Raw genomic sequence first — 27,403 nt, forward strand, 5'->3', positions numbered from 1 at the left:
TTTTGTAAATCAGAAAATATCTGCTATGTCACTGTTAGTTTCTCCGCTGAAGATCTAGCAGCTACTTTACAGAGCCCCGCCCTTTTCTTTTCTCACGTGTGTTGGCCGGACTACATGGAATCACTATGATATTAAAGTCAAAAGCTAAGCAGAGCTGCAATGTATGCGCAGATTAGCATGAACTACATGCATGAGCTTCTCAACACAAACCGGTAAGTTTGTACTTTAATGAAAATGTTAGTTCCATAAAGTCGTTCTTTAAAAAAATATACGGTATTTATGTTGAAACACAGAAATGATCTACTGTACTGTAATTTAGCTACTGAGTACTTTGGTTGAATGACCATCATTAGAGCATAAAGGGAATGTTCACTTTTCACTGTTGCGGCCCACTGGCATTGGGACCACATTGTGCAGTGGACAATAAAGTTTGTCATATTACAATTGTTTAGCCTTGGTAGAATCTGTGCTCTACGATTCTATTGTAGTGCCCCCTCCACCCCCCCACACACACTACCTTTTAGGGTCCATACATTCACTGAGGTTGACCATTCGGGGTCCCATTGCTCCCTTGGCATTCTTCTCCCAACCAACACTCTTAGGACATGCTGTGGACATCAACAAAAGTGAAATAAAAAAGATGTACTATGCATGTACATGTGACAAAGAAAAGGGATGCAGTATGGCAAATGCTGATAAGACTTTCATTTCATGAAGCGACTTCATCACTGGTTATGGCGGTGCATACTTTACAAGGCAATTGTGACTCATGGGGCTGAGTAGAACATATTACTTGAAAGAAATTTTGGGGGTTGACTTCCCCCTTTAGTTATTGCAGAGAGAGGCAGTTGTGGTAAACTGAATCCCCTCATCTGAACTCATCAAAAATCTTCACAGATCCCAGTGTGCCACTGTTCCCCTCAAGCTATTTTCATTTCATCAGCAGTTCATCCCTTATTCAACAGATGTGAAGGGAGAAGGGGAAAGTCAAGCAGGGCAGAGGGACCACATTGTGCAGTGGACAATAAAGTTTGTCATATTACAATTGTTTAGCCTTGGTAGAATCTGTGCTCTACGATTCTATTGTAGTGCCCCCTCCACCCCCCCACACACACTACCTTTTAGGGTCCATACATTCACTGAGGTTGACCATTCGGGGTCCCATTGCTCCCTTGGCATTCTTCTCCCAACCAACACTCTTAGGACATGCTGTGGACATCAACAAAAGTGAAATAAAAAAGATGTACTATGCATGTACATGTGACAAAGAAAAGGGATGCAGTATGGCAAATGCTGATAAGACTTTCATTTCATGAAGCGACTTCATCACTGGTTATGGCGGTGCATACTTTACAAGGCAATTGTGACTCATGGGGCTGAGTAGAACATATTACTTGAAAGAAATTTTGGGGGTTGACTTCCCCCTTTAGTTATTGCAGAGAGAGGCAGGTGTGGGAAACTGTCTGAACTCATCAAAAATCTTCACAGATCCCAGTGTGCCACTGTTCCCCTCAAGCTATTTTCATTTCATCAGCAGTTCATCCCTTATTCAACAGATGTGAAGGGAGAAGGGGAAAGTCAAGCAGGGCAGAGGGTTTCATATCAATTGAGACATGCATGAAGACAACCACAAATGCAGAAAGATCCAAATTGTAATAAAAAAGAGCCCCTGAAAAGGGAAAGTACAACAGACAGTTTAAAGACAACCCCCACCCCTGTAAAACAATTACCAGAGTCGAATGGGAGTTCGGGTAGTTGGACGTGAAAAATGACACTGTGCTGAATGGAGCGGATTCCCTGGAGGGTTCTGTCCCTGAAACACAGCACCTCTACTGTGTCCAACTTTGCAACGCTGCCACACAAAATAAATACAAAATTAATGTTTATACAATATGACCTTATGCAAGCATGAACGTTTTTCTCATACACTATTTTTCAACAAGGTATTATCCAAGAAAGTTCACATAGTAATGCTTTCCCTAAGAGGGTTGCAACTGGCCGTATTCACATGACAACACACACATTTGAGTGAAAACACCTTAGCAACAAATGTGATGTTTCTCCTATTAGCAGAATCAAGAGTTACAATTATTCTATGTGCAGTATTAACATTGTGGTTGGGGAGATAGGCCAAATTAGACGACATTTGTTTGGGCTAAAAAGTGCCTGTGAGTCAGGGGTAACAACATAATACTTGGAAAGTTTGCACTTGGTTTTGGGGCAATTTATCAGGTGTCAAGAATGTGCTGCTGGCCCACTGCGATAATTCCTAAATTGCATCCTATAATAGCCATTCCAAAAAGAGTGTGACTTCAGTAAATCTTGTGAGACTTCAGTTCAGTGAGCATATAAAGCAGGGGTGTCAAACTCATTTTTGTCGCGAGCCAGATTTTAATTACAGTTTCCCTTGGAGGGCCGTTATGACTAAAACCATGTAAAGAAGTCAAGAATAACAGTTTATTCACCTATTGTTTAAGTTACTGTAATGAGGAGTTTGGTAACAAGAAAATGCTTACAGTATCACTCTTATTTATTACAAATGAGAATTTGAAATGTTGGTACAGATTTTAGCAAGCATCATGAAAGTTGATATCTTTGATTTGCTTTCGCGGACCACATAAAATGATGTGGCGGGCCAGATCTGGTCCCTGGGCCTTGAGTTTGAAACCTGTGATATAAAGGATTAACTCCACATATGGGTACCCTTGATGCATACCAAAATGGGACCAAATGCCTTCCTGATTGCTTTCCATTACCTCTCTGTTAGCCGTCGTCAAAAACTGAATGGCTGTGCTGTATTTTAGAATAATTGCCTTCTTATTATCCAGTGGTGAATGCCTCGTCACACTTCTATGACAGTGAAGAATGCTAAAACTGAAGCCAGGAATGAATTAAGTCATTACACACACGCGCCCAGAGGAGTGAGTGCTTACCGCTGGCTAGCCAAGAGAACCAGTAGATTCCTCAGAGGCCATCCTGGATGTTGAGACAGAGTACACGGATCATACACCCCGACGGCAACCTAGAAGAAAACATCCTATTAACATGCTCGTGCATCGTTTCCCCTGTCAGGATGATGGTTTGGTCCAGGGCTCCCCCTAAAGTACTTGATAGCTATGACGGCAGCATACGATGGAGCATTACTTTCGGCTGAATGCAAAGCTATTGCGTGTTAGAGTTAATGTAAGTTTACACCTGTATGGCAATTAATACATTTCGACAACTTGCTGTGAAAGTGCTTATATAAATAAAAATATATTGTATTGTATAACCGGTCACTTTTGCATACATGTTCATCATATGTCACTTAAACCTTTATGGGTTTCATGTGGCAATGTTAACAGAGCATAATTTATTTTTACATTTGCATGACAGTTAAGAATGTCAACATTTTATTTGCATCATTTCCCAAACTGTACAAAGAGAGGAAATGGGCGAAAAAAAATTGAGAGGGTGTTGCGTGTGATGATCACACCATTCATTGTCTGCACATGTATAATTCAGCGGCAGAGACTCTCCACACTTCCCTTTAACGGCAGTACATATGAAATTACGAGTCTACAAATTATAAGACAGTGTGCCATCATCTTGATTGTGAAGCTATTATTACGGGCAAAATTAATACATAATGCTGCTTCAAAAAGAAACAAAATGTTACACCAACCTTTTGCGAGCCAGGAAAGAATGCCCTCCACTCTGCTAAAGGGGCCAACTGAACGGCGTCATCTGTGTACTTCATTAGGAAATAGGGAACTGCAGTGGTCTCAGCTTTGATACACAAGCCATCGTAGGCCTCCTGCAAAGCCAAGATCTGAAGCACAGACAATTAGAGGCCATAATTAAATGAGAAAACTTATTTCCACATATGGTGGCGAGATCTAATGAACACCCCTACTGCTCTATAGTATATAGGTATCCAGCTTGAAAAGGGCACTCATGAATAAATTATTAAAACCTCTTAAGATCCATCATTTAACAAAGCATAATGAAATGTGACGCATTGCTCTAACCAAGAGAGGCACTGAATAAAATAGTGATTTCTTGAAGATTTCTTTTATTAAAAACAATGAGCCAAGGCTGGACTGTACTACCCAAGGCCTGAGTACCATTTATATCTACTCTATCTTTGAACAATAAAAATGGACAGACTGCGAAATGATGACACATCAAAGAACCTGTAGAGTGAATTCAGATCTATTTTAAGATATTTGCTGAAAACATGTGCACGGGCTGAAAACTCAGTAGCAATGACTTGTGGGGATGCAGTGTTAAATTCCTTTTCACCATTTCAGTTGCCTGGATTTATTGGCCAGGGGGCTAAACCGAAGCTCAGTGACACACTTGGGCTTCAGGCATGAGTCAGCCCTTCCCCACTATTGAAATACCTCAGCACCTTCTTGCATCAGTTATTTATTTATTTATTTATTTATTTTTGTTATTGCAAGGCCCATTTTTAACGTGACACCTAGCTATGCCTATAACCGAAAAAATGCATCTGGATGCCATACTTTACAGAACAGCTCAGTGACGTTATTGAACTGCCCAGTTGCGGAGAGCATGTTTTCAATGCATTCGGCAGACACGCCCACAAGGTCAGAGATCTGAGAGAACTTTTTCACATATTCTGAAGCCTGATGGCATATATTTCATTCAAACTTGGCAGGTTTGCTAACAACACTCTTTTTCATGGTGTGTCAAATTTGCAAGGTATTTATTTTCACTTGACAGCCACTTTAAGATTATTATGAGTCAGCCTTGGCTTCAAATGGTGAAAAGTCAATAGGTTAGGATTTTTTTTTTTTTTTTTATTTCTACCAAATAGTAATAATGCACTTGTTGTTGCACATGTTGTTGATAATTCCAACATGTTTTGCTATATGCTCTGTTATTGTGATGTCACCACAGAAGGGTGCTCGCAATGGCAAAGTGGAACAGTGTGATCATAAGCACAGAATCAGAAATGAAACTTACTGCAGCACACAAATAATTCTGGGTGATTGTAGAATTTGGGCACCTTTTACACACAGAGAAATTTGACAACGCTGATTAATAATACCGGCCTGTTTTGCTGTGAAAACCGTCTCCAGGACAGAAGGCTCCTTTACAATCTTTAGCCCCTCTGGGAAGCAGAGAGCGGGGAAACAGAACCAGTAGTAGAAATGGTACTTCTTCAAATCCTGGGGAAGTTGAGAACAAATTTGTCAACTAACCCAAATGTGCACGTGAAATGTTACAAAACGCCGCTGACACCTACTGCAAAAGTCAGCAGAATAAACCTGCAGAGGATGCTGGGGTCTGTGAGCGCATCGCCGGTCCGGATGGCATCCCAAAGCTACAAAACAATAGGTGTTAAGGTTTTCCACAATGCAACTACAGTACGTGCCACTTTACATTCTCTATATGTGATATGCAGTATTTTAATATTTCACCTCCTTTGACTCTCTGTCCAGCAAGGCCTTCTTGTCAGTACTCTTGAAGGCATCCAGTGTGTTGGTGTTGTACAGTTTTCCAACAGCCTCGCAACAATGCGCCGGGGTGGACCCATCTCTGATGTTCAGAAATATAAAGAGTGGTGACTCTGCATTATGGTTTTCTGATATGCCTTTTACATTTAATACAGATCTGTGATTCAGTGAAAAATTTGGTTGAATATATAAACCTTTTGAGTGCTGTTCTGATGTCAAAGTCTAGTTGATTATGTAGATTGTCATCCAAACAGCTGAGTGGGCTGGACTAGCTTGACCTTTTTTCTTTTTTGTAATGGATTAATTTGACAGCTTTGATGGAGCCGTACAAAGGTACAACGTCAGTGTGATGCTGAGTGCGGCTGCAAGTTTCAAAATGACTGATGACAAAGTGGATTTGAATGACCCTTTTTGGTCAAAGAGGTTCTGACATTGCCATATGCTGCAAAGCCCACTTCATTGTCAATCGCAGTCTAGAGAATGTTCATTTACAATTTGGACCTCTCCTCATCTGTTCGAATCTTGCCATCTGGCTCTATTGGCATCAAAGACAAGTCCCCCGACTTACACATCAAATGCGCTGAACTCTAAGGTCAAACGGGTGGGCAAACCAACCGGATCACCTATATGAAATGGAAATGACAAGTGGTTATTTTTCGACATTATTCTTTTTGTCCACAATCCAAATTACCTCTTGGGTCTCCTAATGAATGTTGTCATAAAAAAAATATATAAAAAATAAAAACAAGTACCAAAAACTTCAGCACACCTCTCATTCTGTTTTGTAAGATAACTGTTTTTAGGGGGAGATCCACCATTACGGAAGCCACTGCTCACGCACTCCCCTCTACTTTTGGGGCTCCTTTGTGATGGGGCGGGCTGTTCTATGAGGCTCTTTGAAGTGCTCATGAAGTTGGCTGACCCTGATTAAATATTTCATTTTGATTTTCACAGTGAAAAATACACTGTGACATTTTGCATCTCACCATTGTAGTAGTACCCTTTGATGCATTTGGGGCTCTCATCCAGCCTGTAGTCATTGAGTTTCCTCTGCGTGAGCTGATGCCAGAAGCCTGCCTCCAGCGCGCTGCTGAAGGGCGCAAACTGCAGCTTGAGGTCTGCAGAGTTGGACGCCGCCATCAAGACACGGGATGGCTACATAAAACAGATGACACATTAGCATTCCCGTATTCATTATAGATAGATATCTTGACAATGGAAAAAGATGAAAAAGAAGTGATTGGGTGACTGACTAAAAGTTGTCATGTTAATTTTGTCGGGTTTTGTTCTGCTTTATCAGGACTTATTGTAAATGTTTCAATAGTATTTCTATTAGGGCTGCAGGATATTGCAAAAGCTTGCGATCTGCAATATGCTTGCTGCAGGAGGACAATCTCAGGGTGGGCAATTTAAATGATGGAGAGGGCCACAATTTTTCATCAGTGCTATTGGGTTTCACATCGGACCACACAACACTTCTAAACCAGATGTGTGACAAAAATGTTCCTTTAAATATTTACACATTATGTGTGCATGTGCAAAATACTTTGTACGTGCTCATAATATATTTCGGTTTTGATCATACATTTTTCACTGAATGTACAAAAGATCCACTATCTTAACCCATCAGTGTTTTGTTTTGTTTTTCGGGGGAAGAATTTCTCAGGTTGTAAAACTAAACAAATAAATAAAAAAATCAGAGTCTGGCCACCACTTGGGCATCCCTGCTATAGACTGGTTGCCAGTCAATCAAAGGGCATATTTAGACAACCATACGCACTCACAATCACACCTATGGACAATTTAGAGTCCTCAAATAAACGTTTGGTTGCACACACAAGCACAAGTACAACAACAAAGCCCACACAGGAGGTACAGAGCCAAAACTTGAACACAGTCTGTGATACAGTCTTGTTAACCACTACCCACCGTACTGCTCTAGTATGAAAAGCAATTCTTGTAATGATAAACACAGGCGACTGATATCCAGTACTTAGTAAGACACTGACGGGATAATATTGTTTGTTTTGTGTTTTGCTATATGCTCAACACTAAATTGGGGTATTTCGTTTTTTTAATAATTCAAAAACTATACTGAAGAATTTTAATATACATTGAGCGTTATTCCTTCGCATCAGTGTCCTTTATGTGTTTTAAATATGGGATTTTAGTTTGCTTGATGGCAAACTCAATCAAAGATTTGGGAGGATTTTTTTTCACCTGCTTTTGCCAACGTTCCCTAAATAAAAGTCAAATGTAGCGTTTATCAACGAATGCAGCAAGGTTAGGAAAGCAAAACGTCCCTACACTCTCCAAATGTTCGCGTGTCAAAAGCAGCCAAACAACGCGATCAAAATCCACACCCAGACTTGATTCACTTACCTTGGAGATGCTTACTTCCGTATTCATTTGGTCATGTGATTGCACAAGGCGTCACAAAGTGGTGCATCGTGGGTAATTCTTGATCGCAACCGAGTATAAATTAAATGCTTGCTTAGTTTATGGTGCGTACATCATTGAGTAAAACACAAAAAAGAAAAACATAAACACGAACGCACAAACCACAAAGAACGAGAATACTGACAAAAAGCTGTAGGTACCGTTTTTTTTCATCGTTAATTTGCAAACACGTTAAAAAGCGTGGAGCTGCCGGTTCACTCAAATGCAATGTAAAGCAAGCCGAACAATTAAGCGTCAGTAAAAGTTTATAGTCACGTTTAATACTACCGTCGAATCAAGTCTTCAAATGAAACATCGTTGTCAAGTAACGCGTTAGTGTCCAACGGTGCGGAAGGAGCTGTTTTAAATGAAAACGATCCAGGAAGTTTGGAAATTGCCGCAGGACAAAAGGTTCGTTAGGGACAGTTATAAAATTACAGCGCTAAATGAAAGCGTAAAAAAGAGAACTGAAAAAAGAGACGTCAAATATTTCACTTCCCTAAATTTTAAAGAATGTGTCTTAATACCATGGCTGTGACATGTTCTGTCACAACAATTCACAGATCAACAATGATAATAATAATCAATACGTATTTATTTTCATGTTGGTATTGGATCACTTTAAGGGTCATTTTGTCTTGTGCAATGTTTTTCATGTTCCAGTTATTAAGTTATTAAATCTAAAAAAAAAAACCCCGGAAAAAAAAGGAATGGGCTTCCCTACTAAAACAGTTAAAAATAATGCATCATGGACTGGTTTGAATGGCCAAATATCCCATTGGCTTCTTCACACCCCCTTTAAATCAATTCAACCACCCATGCTGATTTTCAGCAGGATCAGACAGTGCTTTCTAATGCAGAACGTGAGAACGTGATCTAAAAGAGCTTGATGGCTCCTCCTGCTATTCAAACATTGAATCAGCACAAATTAACTGCAGCTTTCAAAACGAGAGGGAATATGAGAATAAAATAAGTCAATGTACTGTGCTTGCATACACATGCTTATATTGTGTTTATTTGTTTTCACATAAGAATTCACCCAATGTATCTCAAACATAGATTCTACAGGATCGTTTTTGTATGAATAATAAGGTTTTGTTTGAGGGGTTTTTCTTTGTTTTATTTATGCAATCATTGTAAAAAAAATGAAGACATTCCCTCCACAGAAAATGAACCATATCCAAGAAATTCAAGTTTCTGCTCACTTTATCATTAGCATAAAAATGTGTCTGTCTTAATCAAAACACAAACAACCCTGAAATAACACATAAAATATGTACATTTGAATACACATTGCCTTGACATAGAAGCTGGCACTTAACTGACGCCATGCAGCCTCAAACGAGAAAAGGGAGCCCATATACGTAATGCACCGTAGACCTTGAGATCGTACGATCACAAATGGATTGCGGACTTGCATGCAGAGGATCACTTTGGCACCTCAACGCATGCACGTGCAGACAGCTGGATCATGCGCAGCAGTAGAGATGCTTTGACTTCCCTCTCAAAGTTGAGTTGAAAACTGTGAGCAGCAGAAAAAACACAAAGAGATATACAGATCTGACATTCAACTTCAGACTGTGTTTTCTTTTCCTCAGCTCCTCAGCGGAGCGGAAGAAAGTGGTATCCAGGAAAAGTCAGTGCCACATTGGACCGCATACTTCCTTACCAGATCCATCCGTCCAGTAACTGAACCACTTACCCTCACGAGGGTTGCAGGTGTTCTGGAGCCTATCCCAGCATCTACAGGCAGTAGGCGGGGTACACCTTGAACTGGTTGGCAGCCAATCGCAGACATTTACTCTATAATTATGAAACTAATTTACTGTATTCACTCTCAGACCGGCTTAAAAAAAATAATACTGTATTCTGGCTTCCAAAATGCCAGTTTCACGTGGACGAAATGTGAAAACAATTAAAAATAAAATTTGTGAATACCTGTACACTTAAACTAATTTCCGCATGTAAATGGCCTCAGTCTGAATAGTTGTTACCTTTGATCTGACTGTTGCAGGGAGTTCACTTGTAAAGTGTGAGTTGCAATTTTGGACTCCCATCGACCACATAAGCGCAGCTCCATCTCAGTGAATGAGTCACTGGGTGGGTGTTGGAATCACTGCAACACTTTCACAAATTTTTGTGCAGAATATTTTTGAAGACTCTTTTAAAATTCCTATTGCACAGTGGGTAGATAAAAGGGTTGAGGGTGGAGTTCATGTAACCAAGCCATATGGTGAACATGTGCAGGTCATGGTGCACGCAGTCTCGACAGAACGCCATGACCATGAAGGCTATAAAGTACGGGATCCAACACAGCAGGAAAGCTGCGATGATGAAGCCCAATTGCCTGGCTGCTTTGTGCTCCTTGTGGATCCTCAGGCTGTGAAGTCTCTCACGGGAATGTTCGAGGAACCTTCGCCATGTCTGCCGCAGAGTCACCTCATTGTCCGGGTCCAACTCTGTGTCATCGGCCGCTTTGGACCAGGGCAGAGAACGGCCGGAGTTGTACTTGTTGCAAAGCACGGACGTGTACTTCTGCACCTGGCTGATATCACAAACACCGTTTACCGAGTTTGGCACTGTGACGTGACATTCATTTAAAGATGATTCCCGATTCCGTTCTGAAGTGACATTTTCTGGTGGCAAGCAAGCTGAATTGAGTGAAACTGCAGCATCCGGCCTTTTCTCCTCAGGAGCTAAGGAGTCTCTTCCTGGTTTTGAAGTCACTCTGTCTTCCTTTGTTGTCACGGCAAGCAAACCTGGCTTGGAACACTGCGCACCAATCTTTCGGTGTGATCTAGAAAGGGAACTTTTATTTTTATCAAATTCCTCAAGAGAATAAGTTTCATCTAGAAGTTTCTGGTCAAGCTGCCTTTTTAAAAGTTTCACTGGAGCCTCGCATTCCTTTTGGGCTGATTTGGAGTCATTTGAAGACTCGGCATTTTGCTCATTGTCCTTTTCCCCAAATGAATCTGTTGGATGAATGATCCGCTCTCTGTCTCGCAGATGTTGCCTCACTGCCAGGTAGATGTGTGTGTAAAACCAAAGCATCAAAATAGAGGGTACATAAAAATTGAAGACAGCGGTAAGAACTTTAAACCATGTGACAAAGCGAAAATCGGTGTCACACTTGTTCTCCTCTTCCGGTTTAAGTTCTACACGGGTGAAGGACCTCCATCCTAAAATAGGGAAAATCCACGACAGCGACAGCAGCCAGGCTCCGGTTATCATTACACTTGCTTTACCTCTTGTTCGATACTTCAAATACTTCAGCGGCTGTCGGACAGAGCGATACCGATCCAGACAGAGGATAAACAGACTAAAAATCGATGCTGTACTTGCCACGTAATCCATAATCAACCAAAACTGGCAAACCGCCCTGCCCAACTTCCATTCGTCCTGTAGCAGATACACCAGACTGAGCGGCATCACAGTGGCACCGACGATCAAATCGGCCACTGAGAGACTGACGACGTAGAGATTACCGACCGTGTGCAAGCTCTTCTCTGTTTTCACGGCATAAAGAACGAGCAGGTTCATTATAATCGTGAGGAGGGAGAGGAAGCCCAGAGAGACACCCAGCAAGGCGCTGTGCAGTCCGCCATGGACTGGGAACGTGTGATTGACTGTCAGGGCATGCGGATCATCCGGTTGGCCGCCGCAGCTGTTGCAACTGTTGCTGTCATCATAGCTGTTTGTGTTGAGGTGAAGATGGACCGTGGAGAGCGACAGAGCAGATTCCATCCTACAAGATGAATGCCTATCGATCTACTCCCATCGTGGTAAACAAACTAGTGGGCCCAAACGCGTGGACAAATACAGTAGCTTGGAATGGTGTAACAAAAACAGCGGCGTCTAGAAAAAGGGATTATTGTTGTGGTCTCAATCAATAGTCCATTGACTGTTCTGTTTACATCTGAAAGACATAAAAGAGAATATATATTAGTTGGCTGGCAGTAATTTTAGTCCTCAGAAGTGGATGCTTTCCAGCATTTTTTGTAATACAATTTAAGAAAATGATCCTATTCCAGTTGACTTTGGGTGAAAGATCACTACATCCCGAGAGTTTGAGGGCATTGAGTTGGAAGTGATACTAAACCAGCGATGGGAACCATTACGCTCACACCCATCCCCATGGGCCATCGCATGCATGAATCTGTAGTTCTTTAGTGTCAGTGGTTGCACTGCTAAGATGTCATGCGAATTACATTGTTGATGTCAGCATCCTGCCAAACTCAGTTGACAGTGAATAATGACCAAATCATGGATTGACGACAATGCTGAACTGCACCTCTTGATGGAAATGTGATGAGTCGATCCCATCATTTGGATGCTTTTAGCTTCTACGCACCAAACGTGTCAAATGTAACACTTCAGGGGTATTTTCACACTCGGCCGCTGGAGAGGAAAAAGTCGTGATATTTAATGCTAAGAAGTGCAGCCTTATTGAGTAGTGTCAAACTTCTGAGACAGTTTTTTTTTTTTAGTTGAGAAAGAAAAGGTATGAAAAGTGCTTTTATTTGCCTTCAAGAACCCATGTCTGAGTGCTTTCTAATCAATCGGGCTTAAACACACAACTTCAGTCTGTCTGTCAGAAATGTTAATGTAGCGTTGACATTTCCCGTAACATTTTAAGTGGCTTTGTCTTTCACTGTCCAGCTGGCTGGACAGTGAAACACTCAATCACACACAGAGACTCACGCACATGAGATGGTGGCAAATCCAGTCAGCACACAAACTGTGATTTGAGAAGCTGAGACCTAATTGCGTATTTATCTCTGCTTGAAGCCATTTGCATTCATAGAATTCCACAGCACATGCAAATTCATGGCCTTTGTATATTTGCATAGCACAGCAAGACGCCTCGCGTTGTCAGTTGACAGGCTCTTGTCCTGACTGTCTGATGTATTGGGGAGAAGATTAAAATAGATTTATGCCCGTTGCCATGGTGGCAGGTGTGTGGACTGTACATTACTTTTAGAAGCATCGCTTGCTCTGTAAACTGCAGTGTGTCATTTGGCCTTTTCATGACCACAACAATAAGTCACCGGCTGCATTGTTCCACTAAAAAGCCTCCCTTCGAATGGATGCCTGCCATTTTCCCATCAGGAAAAAAACAGTAGTAACTGTAAATATTCATTTAAAACGTTATCATTCACATGCATTCATAAAACTGTTCAGCCCATGTGAACTGTGTTGCTAACCAAAACATTAGCACCTACCGAAGCACGGAAGAGTTTTTTTTTTTTTTTAAGAAATTCCCTGTGCAATATCAAATATGGTCCTGCTTTATGAAGACACTGCCTATTTACCGGCAATTCGTTTTCTAGTAGACTGACATGGGAATGGTCTCTCCACAACGTTGAGTGAATGTTCCCTAATTTCTGTTCCAAGGAGAGTTTCTATCTCGTTTCTTTCTGTGTCTCAGTCTTTCTCCAAAATAATACTTTTAATTTGTTTTAAACCCAAGTTTGATTTGACATACATTGCAATTTACCATAAATGTTGTTCCATTTAATTCAGAAAATAGCATTATAAATTCCCCTGGTGACTGCTTGCATCCATCCATCCATTTTCCGATCCGCTTCATCCTCACATGGGTCGCGGGGGTGCTGGAGCCTATCCCAGCTGTCTCCGGGCAGTAGGCGAGGGACACCCTGAACTGGTTACCAGCCAATCGCAGGACACACAGAGACGAACGACCATCCGCACTCACACTCACGGACAATTTAGAGTGTTCAATCAGCCCCCCATGTATGTTTTTGGAATGTGGAAGGAAACCGGAGTACCCGGAGAAAACCCACACAGGCACGTGGAGAACATGCAAATTCCACTTGAACCCACGACCTCCGCACTGTGAGGTCAATGCACTAACCACTGGATCACCGAGCCGCTGCTTGCGAGAATATGGCATTTTAACAATATGTTATTGTACATGTAATAGTTGTTTTTCCAATGCAATTTTACACCACCGCAAAGTACAAGTACAACCACTGGAAACTTTAGTACACATCCAAATTAGGAGTGCTTGACCTTGGGGAGGTCTCAGCAGTTTGGCTCAGATGATGGACGGGCCTGTTCATCAACTGTATACGTTCCTAATGCTGCATCACCACTGAAAGAGCCATCCGTTTTTTTCCATGGCAGCAATTGACACCATTCATTAACGTGTGAATGAGATCCTATTCAGTATGCCTGCGTGCGCACATCAATCAAGCGACTTATGCATTGCTTGTCTCGAGATTTATTTACACCCTGCGATTCCAGTTTACAGGAGCTGGGCGTAATTTGAACATTAATCACCACAACATTTGAAGGCGATTGTGTTACTTTCAGCTAAGTTTGTTGTTTCTTTGTTGTTTGTTTATCGAGTTTATTTGGTTCGGGATCTTGTGCAAATTATATTAATTAAGAAGCTTTGGGCCCTATAGTGCCTCATGCACATGCCAGAAATGACAAGAAAAAAAGGGCAATCACTCGACAGTACAAGGAATAATGTATAATTACAAACAGTATTGAGTTTAAAACGTTCAATATAAGCTGCCCCAACGCAGCAACCCAATTACGGCATGCTTGATTTCTTAATGTCATGTTTTTGTTTCTGTGAAGAATGTTTTCAAAACAATGAAGTTGTTGGCTGATACCAAGTTTAATGAAGCTCGGATTGGGAATCAGAGAATACCTTGTGATACAATATTTTTCCAACACTCCTATCACCAGAGAGTGATGCGCATTAATTAGTAAACTGTGCACATACAACATACAGTGATATCGATGCAAAGGAGTTGACATTTTAAAATGACAATCGTGATGTCAGACAGCGATGATGTTAATCCATTTGTATTGATGATGTATCACAAGAGATGCAGCGGTCCTGAACTTACAATGGAGTTCCCAAATCTGTAAATACGTCACAACACACAGTTGCATTCTGTCACTTAAGTAGCGAAATCATAACTGCAGTCACTTTAACTTGAAAGGCACTTCCAGGCCATAAATGTACTGTAGAAGATGATAGTATAACAAGGTTTGTAATAGTTTTTTTCCCCTTCTAGTTAGTTTTTATTTATTATTATCGATGCATTAATTATTTTTTTCACGATTCAAAGAACAAAAAGGCCATAATAAGTATAGCGTGATAATCCATCCATCTATCCATTTTTTGATCCGCTTTATCCTCACAAGGGTCGCGGGGTGTGCTGGAGCCTATCCTAGTCGTCATCGGGCAGTAGGCGGGGGACAACCCTGAACCGGTTGCCAGCCAATTGCAGGGCACACATAGACAACAACCATCTGCACACACACTCACACCTCGGGACAATTTAGACTCTAAATTTTAGAGTGTTCCATTAACCTGCCATGCATGTTTGTGGAATGTGGGAGGAAACCGGAGTACCTGGAGAAAACCCATGCAGGCCCGGAGAGAACATGCAAACTCCACACAGGAAGGCTGGAGCCGGGACCGAACCCACAACCTCTGCACTGTGAGGTCGGCGCGCTACCCACTGGACCATCGGGCCGCCCGTTGTGTGATAATGTCAAGTAAATAATTGTTTTTTTCACGACAGTTCTACCTTTCTCCTTCAGTGCAGCTTTACAGTCATACCAAAATAAATACCTTTTAACTCAACCATGACATTTTAACACCCGAATAGGCATGTGGCTAATTTTATTTTTGGGCACCCTGGTCTGAATAATTTTACATGTGTTCACAAAGGGCTGGATGCACGTTTTTATAATTGCATAATATGCAACCTTAAATGCCAAGAACAACCTTGCTGTGTAAAATCGTGCCTGCTTAGTTACTGGCAGTGACGACACTGTCAGCGGGAGGATGATAATAACAACATGGGAAAGTGTTAAGTGCCTCAATGGTAGAAAAAAATATATAATAACATAAAAAAACAGGCATTAGCAGGTGATTTTATTTGGTGGGCACTTGGAGACGTGAGTCATCTATTGAGTCTTTCGGTCTCAAATAAATGATGTCTTCCCTTCGAGGCTGCTGTTGTTCTTGTAAACATGTAATTGCTAGATAAAAGGCTGTTTAATGAATGTAGCATCCTGTCTGTTGTTGGTTGACAGGGGGGCCGTGGTTCGTTCAAATCATTTGTAGGCTTATCACTGGACCCACTAAAATGTGGACCAGTTCTACAAGAAAACAATTTAGAGGATTAAATGGAATCGTTCTCGATTCCGCTATTAGTGGTATTTTAGGCATGACCTCCCCCCCAAAAAAACACCTATAAAATCAAACCACCTGCTGATTCTATTATCCCCGACAGAATTGTGCGTAATGGCCATTGTGCCTCCCTGATATCATTAGCCATCAGCGGAAGGATTCAAACGAGCGCACATCTCATGTCCTGTTCGCAGACTGGCCATCATTTAAGAAGCATAACGAGAAATGATTAACAAGGATTCGAGCGCACCGCTCGCATGGCCAATTGAACTGCACATACCAACTTTTACGCACGGCAAAAACGCGCCCACACTTCGACTTTAGGTCACTAAAGCACACTTGAGGAACCTGATAAGTAAGCGATTTAGCGTGGAGCGAAATAGAAGGTTTGGCTCTTACCAGGCGATGTGGAAACATTCTACGATGTATTCCGAACGCGGGTGTCCCAAAATGCTCCTCCTTGCCTCCTTGTCACACAACACCTCATGGAGTCGCACGAACTCTGATTCACTTGTGAAGCACTGCCCCCGCCGCCTCTTCCTAATGTGATGAAGTTGCTACCAGATGATGAAGTAAAATGGAGATAGAAACTGGCGATGGTTGGCAGATGCTCACGCCGAATGTCTGGGATTCATCAGGGGATATACCAGGTCCAGACTTGCATGTGGCAGGGTGTGTGTGTGTGTGTGTGTGTGGGTGGGGGGGGGGGGGGGGCATTAGTGGCAATGGTCACAATCTAATTAATCAAATAGTTTCATAAAGTAATATCATCAATATCCAAATACATATATAGTTTCGTGCAATCACTTGAAAATGAAACGAAATTCAATCAATTCCACACACCATTTTTTTCGGTGTGTCACAATATGTCTTTTCTACAAATACAGTAATATCAAGCGTACATTATTGGAAAATTGGATAATGTACCTGAACACAGCTGGATCACTTTTTGCGGCTGCTGCAGTTCTGAGGTACGGCTACTGTGTTTGGCATGTGCAACATGTGTGGCGGCACAGGATGGCATTTCTGAGAATGAGCCAGGGTGATGTTAGTGCACCACGCCGTGAACAAAAATGTGCTAACTCATAAGTTTTTCATCATGTAAATAAAGCATGTAAACGTATACATTTATGTATAACGCCCTGTGGAGGTGCCCTCTAGTCATATCAGGAGAAATACACAGTGACACATTGACTCAGGAAATGCAAATATTTTTTTAGGTTTTGCAAATGTATTAATAATAAAAAAACGAAGAAATCACATGTTGTCCAGTTTGAGCTCTGGTTCATCTTAAAAATAAATTGACTGGACATGGATTTGGATGAGTAGAGAGCGGTTTATAAAATGTCACACAGTTGATGGTGCATTTCACAAACAGCATGAAGTCAAAGGAATTGTCTGTTGATCATCGAGACAGGATCGTCTCGAAGCACAGGCGGAGAACGGGGAGGGGAAGGCTTCAGAAAAATCTCTGCTCATTTGAAGTTCACACAGCACAGTGGCCTCTGTCACCTGTAAACAGAAGATCACACGTTTTGGCAACAACAGGGATGTCTTGCTCAAATCAATCAGTGGCAGGTCCCCGAAGCAAACTAGCAGGGGTCCCTCAAGCATGTGGCATGATTAAACTAAAAATACTTCGACTGCATCACTTCCATGAACTTTGGACAGCAATTCCTATTGAGACAGGGTGGCAACTTGGGGGATTTTAGTGTTTGTTTTTTTTTTTTTTAAGTGCACAAAAAAAACTTGAATAGGTGAGTTTTTCAACAAATAACTAAGCATAGGCAGACTACACCCTGAAGTGGTCGCGGAAGGCAGACTACACCCTGAACTGGTCGCCAGTCAGTCACAGGGCACATATAGACCCAAATGACTATTCACACGCATATCCACACCGTCACTGAGTGGGAACCGATCCCACAATGCCCATTAACAAGTCAGGTGAGTGTACCACTACACCATCAAAAAAAAATAAATAAATTGTGAATTGTGAAGTGAGGATTACTGTATGCCCATTTCAAAGTGAAGGAAAGATTGTTCTGACATAGATGGTACAAAGAGTTAACAGGACCCATTTCTTCCGAAGAATGATTATTGTTTCTTACATAGAATGTGACCATGAATGCACTTTCTAGCACAGGGATGGGCAAATTAAATGCTGGAGGGGGACACGATTTTTCATCAGTTCTACTGGGGGGGTGGGGGCACATAGGACCATGCACTTCCTAACCAGATGTATGACAAAAATGCTAGTTTATATGTTGACCTACATGCAAAATATGTGCTCTTAGTACATTTCATTTTTGATGATACAATATTCAATTCGTTCAAAAGTGCCACTATGCTAACCCAACAACAAATGTTTTGAAGCTAACAAGTGCAGTCCAGTGCAAGTGGCTTTCCTGCATTAAAAAAATACTATACTAATTGTGATACTAGATCCAAATATATTTTTAAAATAGACTATACATCAATGTTTAAAAAAAAAAAAACATCAAGATTATTCAATTGTGTGCCACCACTTGACTAAATAAAATGAAGTAAATTCAACACACCATTTTTTTCAGTGCATATTGATATTTTTATGTGAAATGTTTTGGATCTGAAGCAAAAACAAAACCATAGTTTTTTTACTTTATTGTATCAATACTTTTGGAGAGAACTCGGACGCCCCTCTGATAGTGTCAGTCAAGCCTTATGAGCTTTATTCTGCATTGAGCCTTGTTTGATTTTATGCAGTGTGTCATTGTAAAACTGTTTTGATTCATTTGGGTTTCTGGTATATTTCGGGAAACATACAGTACCAGTCAAAAGTTTGGAAACACTTTCAAATTGAAATGGTCTCAAACACATGAAGAGGTAAAGAAATCCAAGCAATCTCTCTTGAAATTAGTATTTCTCTAGCAACTAGTCCAAATTGCCATATTGTTGTTCATATTTCACTTAGTAGTTATCTCAGTGTCTGTATTGAAATAAACAAATGAATACACTCATACAAAACCATGATTGATCATTTTGATTTCAGTTCACATTTAATTAATTCATGAACAAAACAGTAAATTAAGTCACATTTTATTGTTATTTCTATACAATTATAATTGAAACAAAGATTAAATATGCATGGAGACAATTATTTATGGGAGACACGGTGGTCGACTGGTTAGCATGTCCACACCAGAGTGCAGAGGTGCCGGGTTCCATTCCGGCTCCGGCCTCCCTGTGTGGAATTTGCATGTTCTCCTCGTGCCTGCGTGGGTTTTCTCCGGGTACTCCGGTTTCTTCCCACATTCCAAAAACATGCATGTTGGGCTAAAACCCTGAATTGTCCCTACACTGTAGGTGTCATTGTGAGTGAGAATCGACGTTTGTCTATGTGTGCCCTGTGATTGGCTGGCAACCAGATCAGGGTGTGCCTGAAGACAGCTAAATTAGGCTCCAACACGCCCTTGTCAGGAAAAACGGATTTGAAAATGGATGGTTGATGGATGGATAATTATTTCATTGGATTAATTACAATTCTGACCACGTGTAAAATGAATTAATGGACAGTAGAATGTAGTGAAGCAAGTTTTAATGTATTTGTTTATTTAATATTTTTTGAAGAATTAACTTTGAATAACATTAATTATTCCACAAATAAATACATATCTGATTAGTTTTCAAATGTTTATGAATAAATATACATTTAATCCTTTTTTTTTAAAACCACTTATATTTGGGAACTGGAACTAAATGGAAAATAGACGTCAGAGAAAAACCCAAGCAAATTTATTTTGTAAGTTAGCACTGACCTCTGCTGGTTGTTTAGATCGTAGTGGACGTTTTACTGTAAATCCGAAGCATTTTGGAGGTTTTTTTTTTGTTAGAGGCTATTACAAATTTTGTATTTAACTGTGACGTACAAATAGTGGTTTTGAATCCATTTATATTTTTAACATGAATTTAAACAGCATTCCAGGCTGTGAATTGTTGTCTTTTTGATCTCCCTTCATTCCCTCCCTTAATCTGCCTTCATGTTATTCCAGATTCCTCCACCCGAGGACGCTAGTTAGCAATGTTTGGGCCCTTCAAACGAATCCTGTGCCATTTTTATCGTGTCCTTGAGCAGGATGCTTCATCTTTGCCAGATCCACTCATTTGGATTTGTACGCACATGAATCATACACGCTGACAAAAAGAGGAAGCATTTTTATTTTATTTTTTATTGTTATTATTATTTTTTTACGACAGGCTCATAATAAGCACAAAAGAAGCTGAGGTTTTTTTCCAGTCTGGCACATAATTGGTGTGGTTTTATTTTAATTAAAAATGTGCAGAATTTTATTAAAAAAAAATTATGTAACCCGCTCAGTGAATAGGCTAATCAATGTGGAGCTGTCTTGATTTCTGCATTCTCTGTCAGCATTTTTCGACATGTGATGAGTGCCGCCACCCCACCCCGCCCCCTCCCCCCCACCAGGCCATATATCACGACCCTCCTCATTGGAATGACAAGAGGCCCCACTTTATATGCCCTTTACATCATTTTCAGTTCCCTTTTTATGAGCTATACACTTCCTCCTTCTCCTCCCCTTCTTCTTCGTCTTCCCGAGCCCCTCATCTCCCCGCTCCATCCCTTTTCCACTTAATTTTCTCCAATTTACTCCGCTTCCCTCCCCTCACCGTCCCCCACCACGGGCGTGTGTTGCAGTCACACAGTCAGGCATGTGAGGTGAATGAAGGACTTATGTAATCTGCTCTGCAGTCTCTTCATGTCGCCTTCTTTCTCATCTCCTCACTGGTGTTAATTTGACAATTAACTGGCAGGCCGCCACCACTGCCGCCGTCCGATTTGCCACTTTTTTCCTTGGCCGAGGATTAAAGGCCACACAAAACTCCATGCGGGTGTGGATTTGTGTCAGTTAATTACATGTCTTTACATTAAATTTTGCATGTGAATCACACAGATGCACTGTCTCGTGCAAAAGTCCTGAAGGGACAGCCAGCGAACAGCTTTCACATAGAAATAATGTCACTGTTGTTTAAAAAAGTGGAGAGAGGAAGACTTGCTGAAGGTCATTTGACGTCATGAATGGATGCTTTTTGATGTTCTTAAAAGGGAAGTCAAAGCAAAAATGTTCTTTATACAGCAAACGTGAGTGGTTCAGATCATGGATGGATGTAAAATATGTTCTATATGATCCCACTAGTCCAAAGACAGTATTCTGATGAATATTGTGTTTGTGGAATAGAAATTAAGCAGCAAATCCACCCTTTTTTAGCCATCTGGAGGGGCGACCATTTTGCCACTTGCTGTCGATACATACATTTTCTGTGTGGATCAAAGTAATTTCTCTTAAAAAATGTCCCAATCAGCAAACTGTTTGTAAATGAGGTTCGTTCTTAAAAAAATTTCACCTTCCTTATAAAGTTGTGTGTGTATGTCTACATGAATGTGTATGTGTGTAAGGGTGGGTGCCTGGGTGGTGGATTGACTTGAACCCTAGGGCAGTCCGGGAATAGACAGAGGCACTCATCTGTTTCTAATGTAGAATAATGCACTGGACACGGACAAAAGTCATGGCCTGACACACACACACACACACACACACACACACACACACACACACACACACGATCATGAGAAAATCATACGCGCATGCATATATGTACAAAATCAGTGTATGCAGTCAACATATGGCGATGGCGGCATACACAGTGAGACCCCGCAGGCACCATTGACACTTTAGGAGGCTGAATAGCTCGTTGGCGTAAACACACGCACGCAATAAAAAGCCTCATTGCTTTTAATTTTGATGTCTTCGTAGGCACAAAATAAATAAATAAATAAATAATAAAAGACAAAAACAATTCAAGAATTAACGGGAGCTCATTAGCGCTAGTTTTGCTCCATCAGCGGTGGATTAACTTCATCATTTTTATTGCTGCATTTGGGCGTTGCAGGAACTATCAGCGCCGCGGGGGATGCCACAACTCAAAACCAACACCCTCACTGATCCGAAAATGTGGAATGAGGAAAAAAAAAAAAGACTGCAGGCACACTTTCCAAATATAAATGTTTGCTTTTTCTTTATTTCACTCATTTTTTTTGAAAGACCTGCAATTCGACCATGGGAAATGTCACACAGTTGTCTGGAGACTGTGACGAGTTTTCAGGTGAAGGGCTTGCAGCGACGGGCATGACTAATACTCTTTCGTGTCGAACCTCGCCGATGATGAGGTGCAAGCATCATGGCCCAGTCACATGACAGCCAATAGCTGAGTTGTAAAGGGAAACTGCACATGCAAATAAGAGAAAAATGCAAGAATAACACACACACACACACACACACACACACACACACACACACACACACACACACACACACACACACAAAACACACACATACACACACAGATATGCCCTTACACCATGTTCAATCAACTGTCATTTCAGTAGCAAGTGACCTTTGCAGGAACCATTCTGCTGCATGCTTTAAATGCAGAAAAATAGCTCCATCTAATGGACAAATATCAAAGTGAATTACTTTCAATCCATTTCATGTCCTGTTTGTCATCATTAGGGTCGCGGGTGACCTGAAGCCAAACCCAGCTGACTTCACAAAAGCTGTAGCGTACACCGGAAACTGGTCCCCAGCCAATGGTTGGACACGTATAGAGCAACAACCACTCGCATTCAACCCTAAAGAAAATTTAGTCTTCAATGAACCCAACATGCATAAAGTTTTAAAAAAAGGAGTTCACTGGTTTAAGATACATCAAACACGACATTTTCAGTGGTTCTCAGTGGGACATTTTTGTAATTATATTTGACACCTGCCCCCAAAACATCCCACCAACAAAAAAATGCAAAGTCATGAAGATCAATGTTTGTACCTATAACTACCCTAATATTAATATTAAGTAAATCCTCCTTGAAATGTATGTAAATGTTACTTTTTGAAGGTGGTCCTTGTATGATATAATCCAAAAATGTCTGTTTGGATTGCGTACAGCGGTGAGGCTAATCGTGGCAGGAATTAGCGCTTGGTTACATGTTTAATGTCAACTACCTAGACAGGTGGAACAGGCTTACAATGAAAGCATGTCGGGTGACACTATGCATGTCGATGTCGAATGTAACCGTGCAAAATAAGAAAATTGAACGATGCCATTCATGCAAGCCGGTCAAATGCTTAATATCAATATTGTTATGTATTTTCGAAAATTTTTTTGCGGGGGGTTCGGAAATATTGCCTTTATCCCAACACAATTTCAGGTAAAAAATGCTCATATCGCTTTTTGACATTCTTAACTGTCATAAAAGTGCTAAAAAAGGCAACTGCATTGCTATCAAATTAAAATAAACTAAAACTATCCACCCTTTGCTGATTCGGGAACAAAGTGAGCAAGGGAGAGTTGCTGAAGGTCAGCTGACATCACACATTGCACTTTTAAGTCAGGTATGACAAAGAGGACAAAAACTAAGTAAAACTATTCGCCCGTTGATTATTCGTTCAGGAAATGGAGAGAGGGATCCATGCGAAAGATGAGAGTTATTGTCATGCTTCTCGCATTATTAACATTCTTCACAAGCGGAATTAGGACACAGAAGCAGACATGACACGGAAGTTGCGAAGTAGAAGGTCTTTCTCGGCAAAAAAAAAAATCAAAGTAAAAAACAGAGAGCAGGGCTGGACGTAGCACGACATGGAAGGCTTACCTTCTGACAACGTGTGAGTGAGTAACTCAAACTTAGATTAAAAAAAAAAAACAAGGGCTGCCCTGAGTGACCAAATGGAGGATCAAGGACACAAAGAGCCAAACTGTCGCAGTCACAACACAAGTGGCTTGATTGTAATTGACATCGTCTCTTTTTTATAAATAACTGCCGAGATAAATAGTTTCAACTATAAATGCGCCACAAACCATCATCCCCAAAGAGTTTAATAACACTTACCACATTAACAGTAAAAATAAATGGCAGTTTACACTTGATTTGATTTTTTTTTAAAATGCACAGGAAGAGCGCATGTCCACACACATGCAACCAAGACCCTGCCACTTCCACTAATAACCCAGGCTAAATTTAGCCCCACCCCAACATGCGAAGATCTTTGTCTCTCAGTCAAGATGCATCACTTCAACAAAACCTCCTTAACACCAAATTACAACATTCCTATTAGCCAGGGCTCCGGCATTGTCTGTTTGTATTTTAGGGCATTATAGAACAAGCACAAAATACAGGAATAGGTGATTTTTCCCACAATTATTTTTTATTCTACTGAAAACTGCAACGAGATGAATTTGTGAATAGCAAACTGCAAATCAGTGGGACAATAACAAAAATACACTTACAGTAACATGGCCGCTGACATTTTGTCTTGTGACACACGGCATGCATGTACATTTTGCGCGCGCGTGCGCACACACACACACACACACACACACACACACACACACACACACACACACACACACACACACACACACACACACACACACACACACACGCACGCACGCACATGCACGCACACACTGATTTTGAACATCAAAGTGTGTAATTGCATAGTCTTAAGAAGCAATGACCTTCAGTGCATGTTTTTTCTGTCACACAAATTGAGCATCCCGGAGGCTATGAGACACTATCAGAGAGAGAGAGAGAGAGAGAGAGAGAGCGAGAGAGAGAGAGAGAAAGAGTGACTTGGCTTTGGGGGGTTTAGATGGGGGCTGCGGCTGGGGGGTGTTATCTGTGCAATTCCAAGCCGTGTCCATCATGTGGCAGTGTGCAGCTTCTTAGGAGCTGCTGTCACAATGGAACACAGCCAGTCAAAGTCAGCCTAATCTCACACACACACACACACACACACACACACACACACACACACACACACGCACACACACACACACACACACACACACACACACACACACACACACACACACACACACACACACACACACACACACACACACACACACACATACACACACTGTCTGCTCTTTATCTCTGTGTGCAGCTTGAAGCTTACCACCCTACCCCGAGCCCACCACCCTCCAGCTCCCCCACTCAGTCAGTCCAATACCCCAAAAACCCTTCCTCCCTATGCATTCTATTGCTTTGAAGCCTCCAAGGAAACACGCAAATGGAGACAAGAAGGAAAAAAAAAAAGCTTTGCACCATAACTGCCTTACTCGTCCTCAACGCCGAGTCATTGAAGTCACGTTGGGAAGAGGAAAGGGGAACACATGACATTGGCTCGCCTTGTTCGGGCAGATCGTGGTGACATATTATTTATGGTTCAAATATGTTGAAATGAATAGGAAGAAGGTGTCTGAGGTATTCCACAAAAGAGCATCAAATGTCTGTTTGTATTTAGGATTCATTAAAGTATTGCTTTTGTGATACAGTATTGCTTATGTTTTTTTAGTCTGTACTTCTCTACTCACAGTACCACTTGTCTTAGTGCATATTTGTACATTCAAATCAAATCAACTAAATCAATGCATATGATGCACTGTCTGAGCTAATGGTGGGACAAAATATCGATTATGGTAATGTTGTCATTTTCAAATCTGAATGCAGCTTTTTTTTTTCAGTCAGAATGCCACAGGTTTTTCCAGATGTGCCTTGTGATTAACTTGCGCCCATTCTAGCTTGCCATCTGTCTTTTGCCCGATGTATAGGCCACAACACCCCTACTTCCTTATCCTCATAAGGGTCGCAGGCATGCTGGAGCCTATCCCAGCTGTCTTTGGGCAGTAGGTGAGGTACACACTGAACTGGTTGCCAGCCAATCACAGGACACAAAGAGACGAACAGACATCCGCGCTCACACTCACACCTACGGACAATTTAGAGTGTTCAGTCAGCCTGCCATGCGTGTTTTTGGAATGTGGGAGTACCCGGCGAAAACCCACGCAGGCACGGGTAGAACATGCAAACTCCACACAGGAAGGCCGGAGCCGGGATTGAATCCACGACCTCTGCACTGTGAGGTCGACGCACTAACCACTGGACCATAATCACACCTAAGGACAATTTAGATCGTTCAATCACCCTATCCTGCATGTTTTTGGAATGTGGGAGGAAACCGGGGTAAACCCACTCAGGCACAGGGAGAACACAGGAAGGTCAGTGCCCGGATTCGAACCCTGGACCTTTGTACTGTGAGACAGACAGTAACCAGTATTTTGAAGACCTTTTCTAGCATACATCTCCTTTCGCACACAAACTTCAATATACAAAACAAAATGAAGTGTGAAATGACTTTCATCCATTTCCACACAAATGCACATTTGACAATATTTTTCTGTTGCACACACTCACACACATATTCATAGACACACACACACACACACACACACACACACACACACACACACACACACACACACACACACACACACACACACTTGCTGTTTTTAAGAGCCACTGATCCATGTCTTGCCACCAAATACATCTTTGTTCTACAAACGTGACAGCATGATTTATGGTGTTTTTGTGGTGTTGCGCACCAATCTCTGGTGCATTAAAAAAAAAAAACAACAACAACAAGCAAACACTCATCACATTAGATTAAAAAAAAAAGAAGAAAGGCCTTTATTCCTCCTTGACAATGCTGTGCTATGACAGCCTAAATTCAGTGTTAAGCTACCAGCAAATTTTTTTTAGATTGGCTCTTTATCATAACAATGATCAAGAGGAGGAGGATGGAGACCAGATGACCTTATTGTGCTTTTGACCTTGTGACGACGTGGAGTCGTTTTGTCGGTATGAAAGGAGCATAATGTGGCAAAATGTGGTTGAGTATTTTATTCTTTACACACATGCAAGCTTAACGTTTGCAAAGGATGTGAGCCTGTTTGTAACATTAATTCACAAGACTCACAGGAATCAGGATCATCATCATATTTGGTAATTAACGAATATTGGAGGAGGAGGAGGATTAAATAAATCAGACATCTTCCTACCCCTTTACAAGCACGTTGAAAAAAGGATATATCCAATGTGTAGGATGTGTATTAAAAGGTTTGTGTAGTTTGTAATGTTTTGTTTATGTGGTTGTTGACATGTCCGGAAAGAATTAAGACAAAAACAAAAAGAACTGTTATTACCAGAAAAACAAGACATTGAGACTTTTTTGTGCTTCATATTATGATAGGCATGTCCAACCAACTCGGTGAAACATATGTCAGGGAAAGAATTCCCGTTTTTTCATTTTACGTATGGGCTCAACTGTCTCGAAATGGACTTTCTCAAAATATGGAAATCGCCCATGGCTCGAGCCGGCAGATTTCCAGTTCAATTTGTGGATCTTTGAGACATTTTTGT

At 41.2% G+C, this 27,403-nt stretch overlaps 2 protein-coding genes across 2 annotated transcripts in view; both read right to left on the reverse strand.

Annotated features, from left to right (window-relative positions):
* atg7 (ATG7 autophagy related 7 homolog (S. cerevisiae)) overlaps window positions 1-8,294 on the reverse strand; it is a 44,570-nt gene extending 36,276 nt beyond the window's left edge. The window contains exons 1-10 of the mRNA XM_019892400.1: window positions 7,848-8,294; window positions 6,452-6,620; window positions 6,034-6,088; window positions 5,430-5,547; window positions 5,255-5,332; window positions 5,061-5,177; window positions 3,665-3,811; window positions 2,934-3,022; window positions 1,731-1,852; window positions 1,119-1,209 (exon numbers count right to left, since the gene is read on the reverse strand). Coding sequence (XP_019747959.1) covers window positions 1,119-1,209; window positions 1,731-1,852; window positions 2,934-3,022; window positions 3,665-3,811; window positions 5,061-5,177; window positions 5,255-5,332; window positions 5,430-5,547; window positions 6,034-6,088; window positions 6,452-6,620; window positions 7,848-7,874 — 1,013 coding nt within the window. The 5' untranslated portion in view covers window positions 7,875-8,294. The remainder of the gene's footprint in view (window positions 1-1,118; window positions 1,210-1,730; window positions 1,853-2,933; window positions 3,023-3,664; window positions 3,812-5,060; window positions 5,178-5,254; window positions 5,333-5,429; window positions 5,548-6,033; window positions 6,089-6,451; window positions 6,621-7,847) is intronic.
* Window positions 8,295-8,990: 696 nt separating this feature from the next.
* hrh1 (histamine receptor H1) lies at window positions 8,991-16,756 on the reverse strand. Its single transcript, XM_019892436.1, has 2 exons — window positions 16,486-16,756; window positions 8,991-11,820 (listed from the first exon to the last, which is right to left on the reverse strand). The coding sequence occupies exon 2, from the start codon at window positions 11,646-11,648 to the stop codon at window positions 10,032-10,034; it is 1,617 nt and encodes a 538-aa protein (XP_019747995.1). The 5' UTR covers window positions 11,649-11,820; window positions 16,486-16,756; the 3' UTR covers window positions 8,991-10,031.
* Window positions 16,757-27,403: the final 10,647 nt, after the last annotated feature.

This window comes from Hippocampus comes, unplaced genomic scaffold (assembly GCF_001891065.2).
Source record: "Hippocampus comes isolate QL1 unplaced genomic scaffold, H_comes_QL1_v1.1 scaffold137, whole genome shotgun sequence".
NCBI classification, from domain to species: domain Eukaryota; kingdom Metazoa; phylum Chordata; class Actinopteri; order Syngnathiformes; family Syngnathidae; genus Hippocampus; species Hippocampus comes.

Bases quoted from the DNA above. Each gene is read 5' to 3' on its own strand.
- hrh1 (XM_019892436.1), bottom strand. From the start codon at position 11,648: ATGGAATCTGCTCTGTCGCTCTCCACGGTCCATCTTCACCTCAACACA.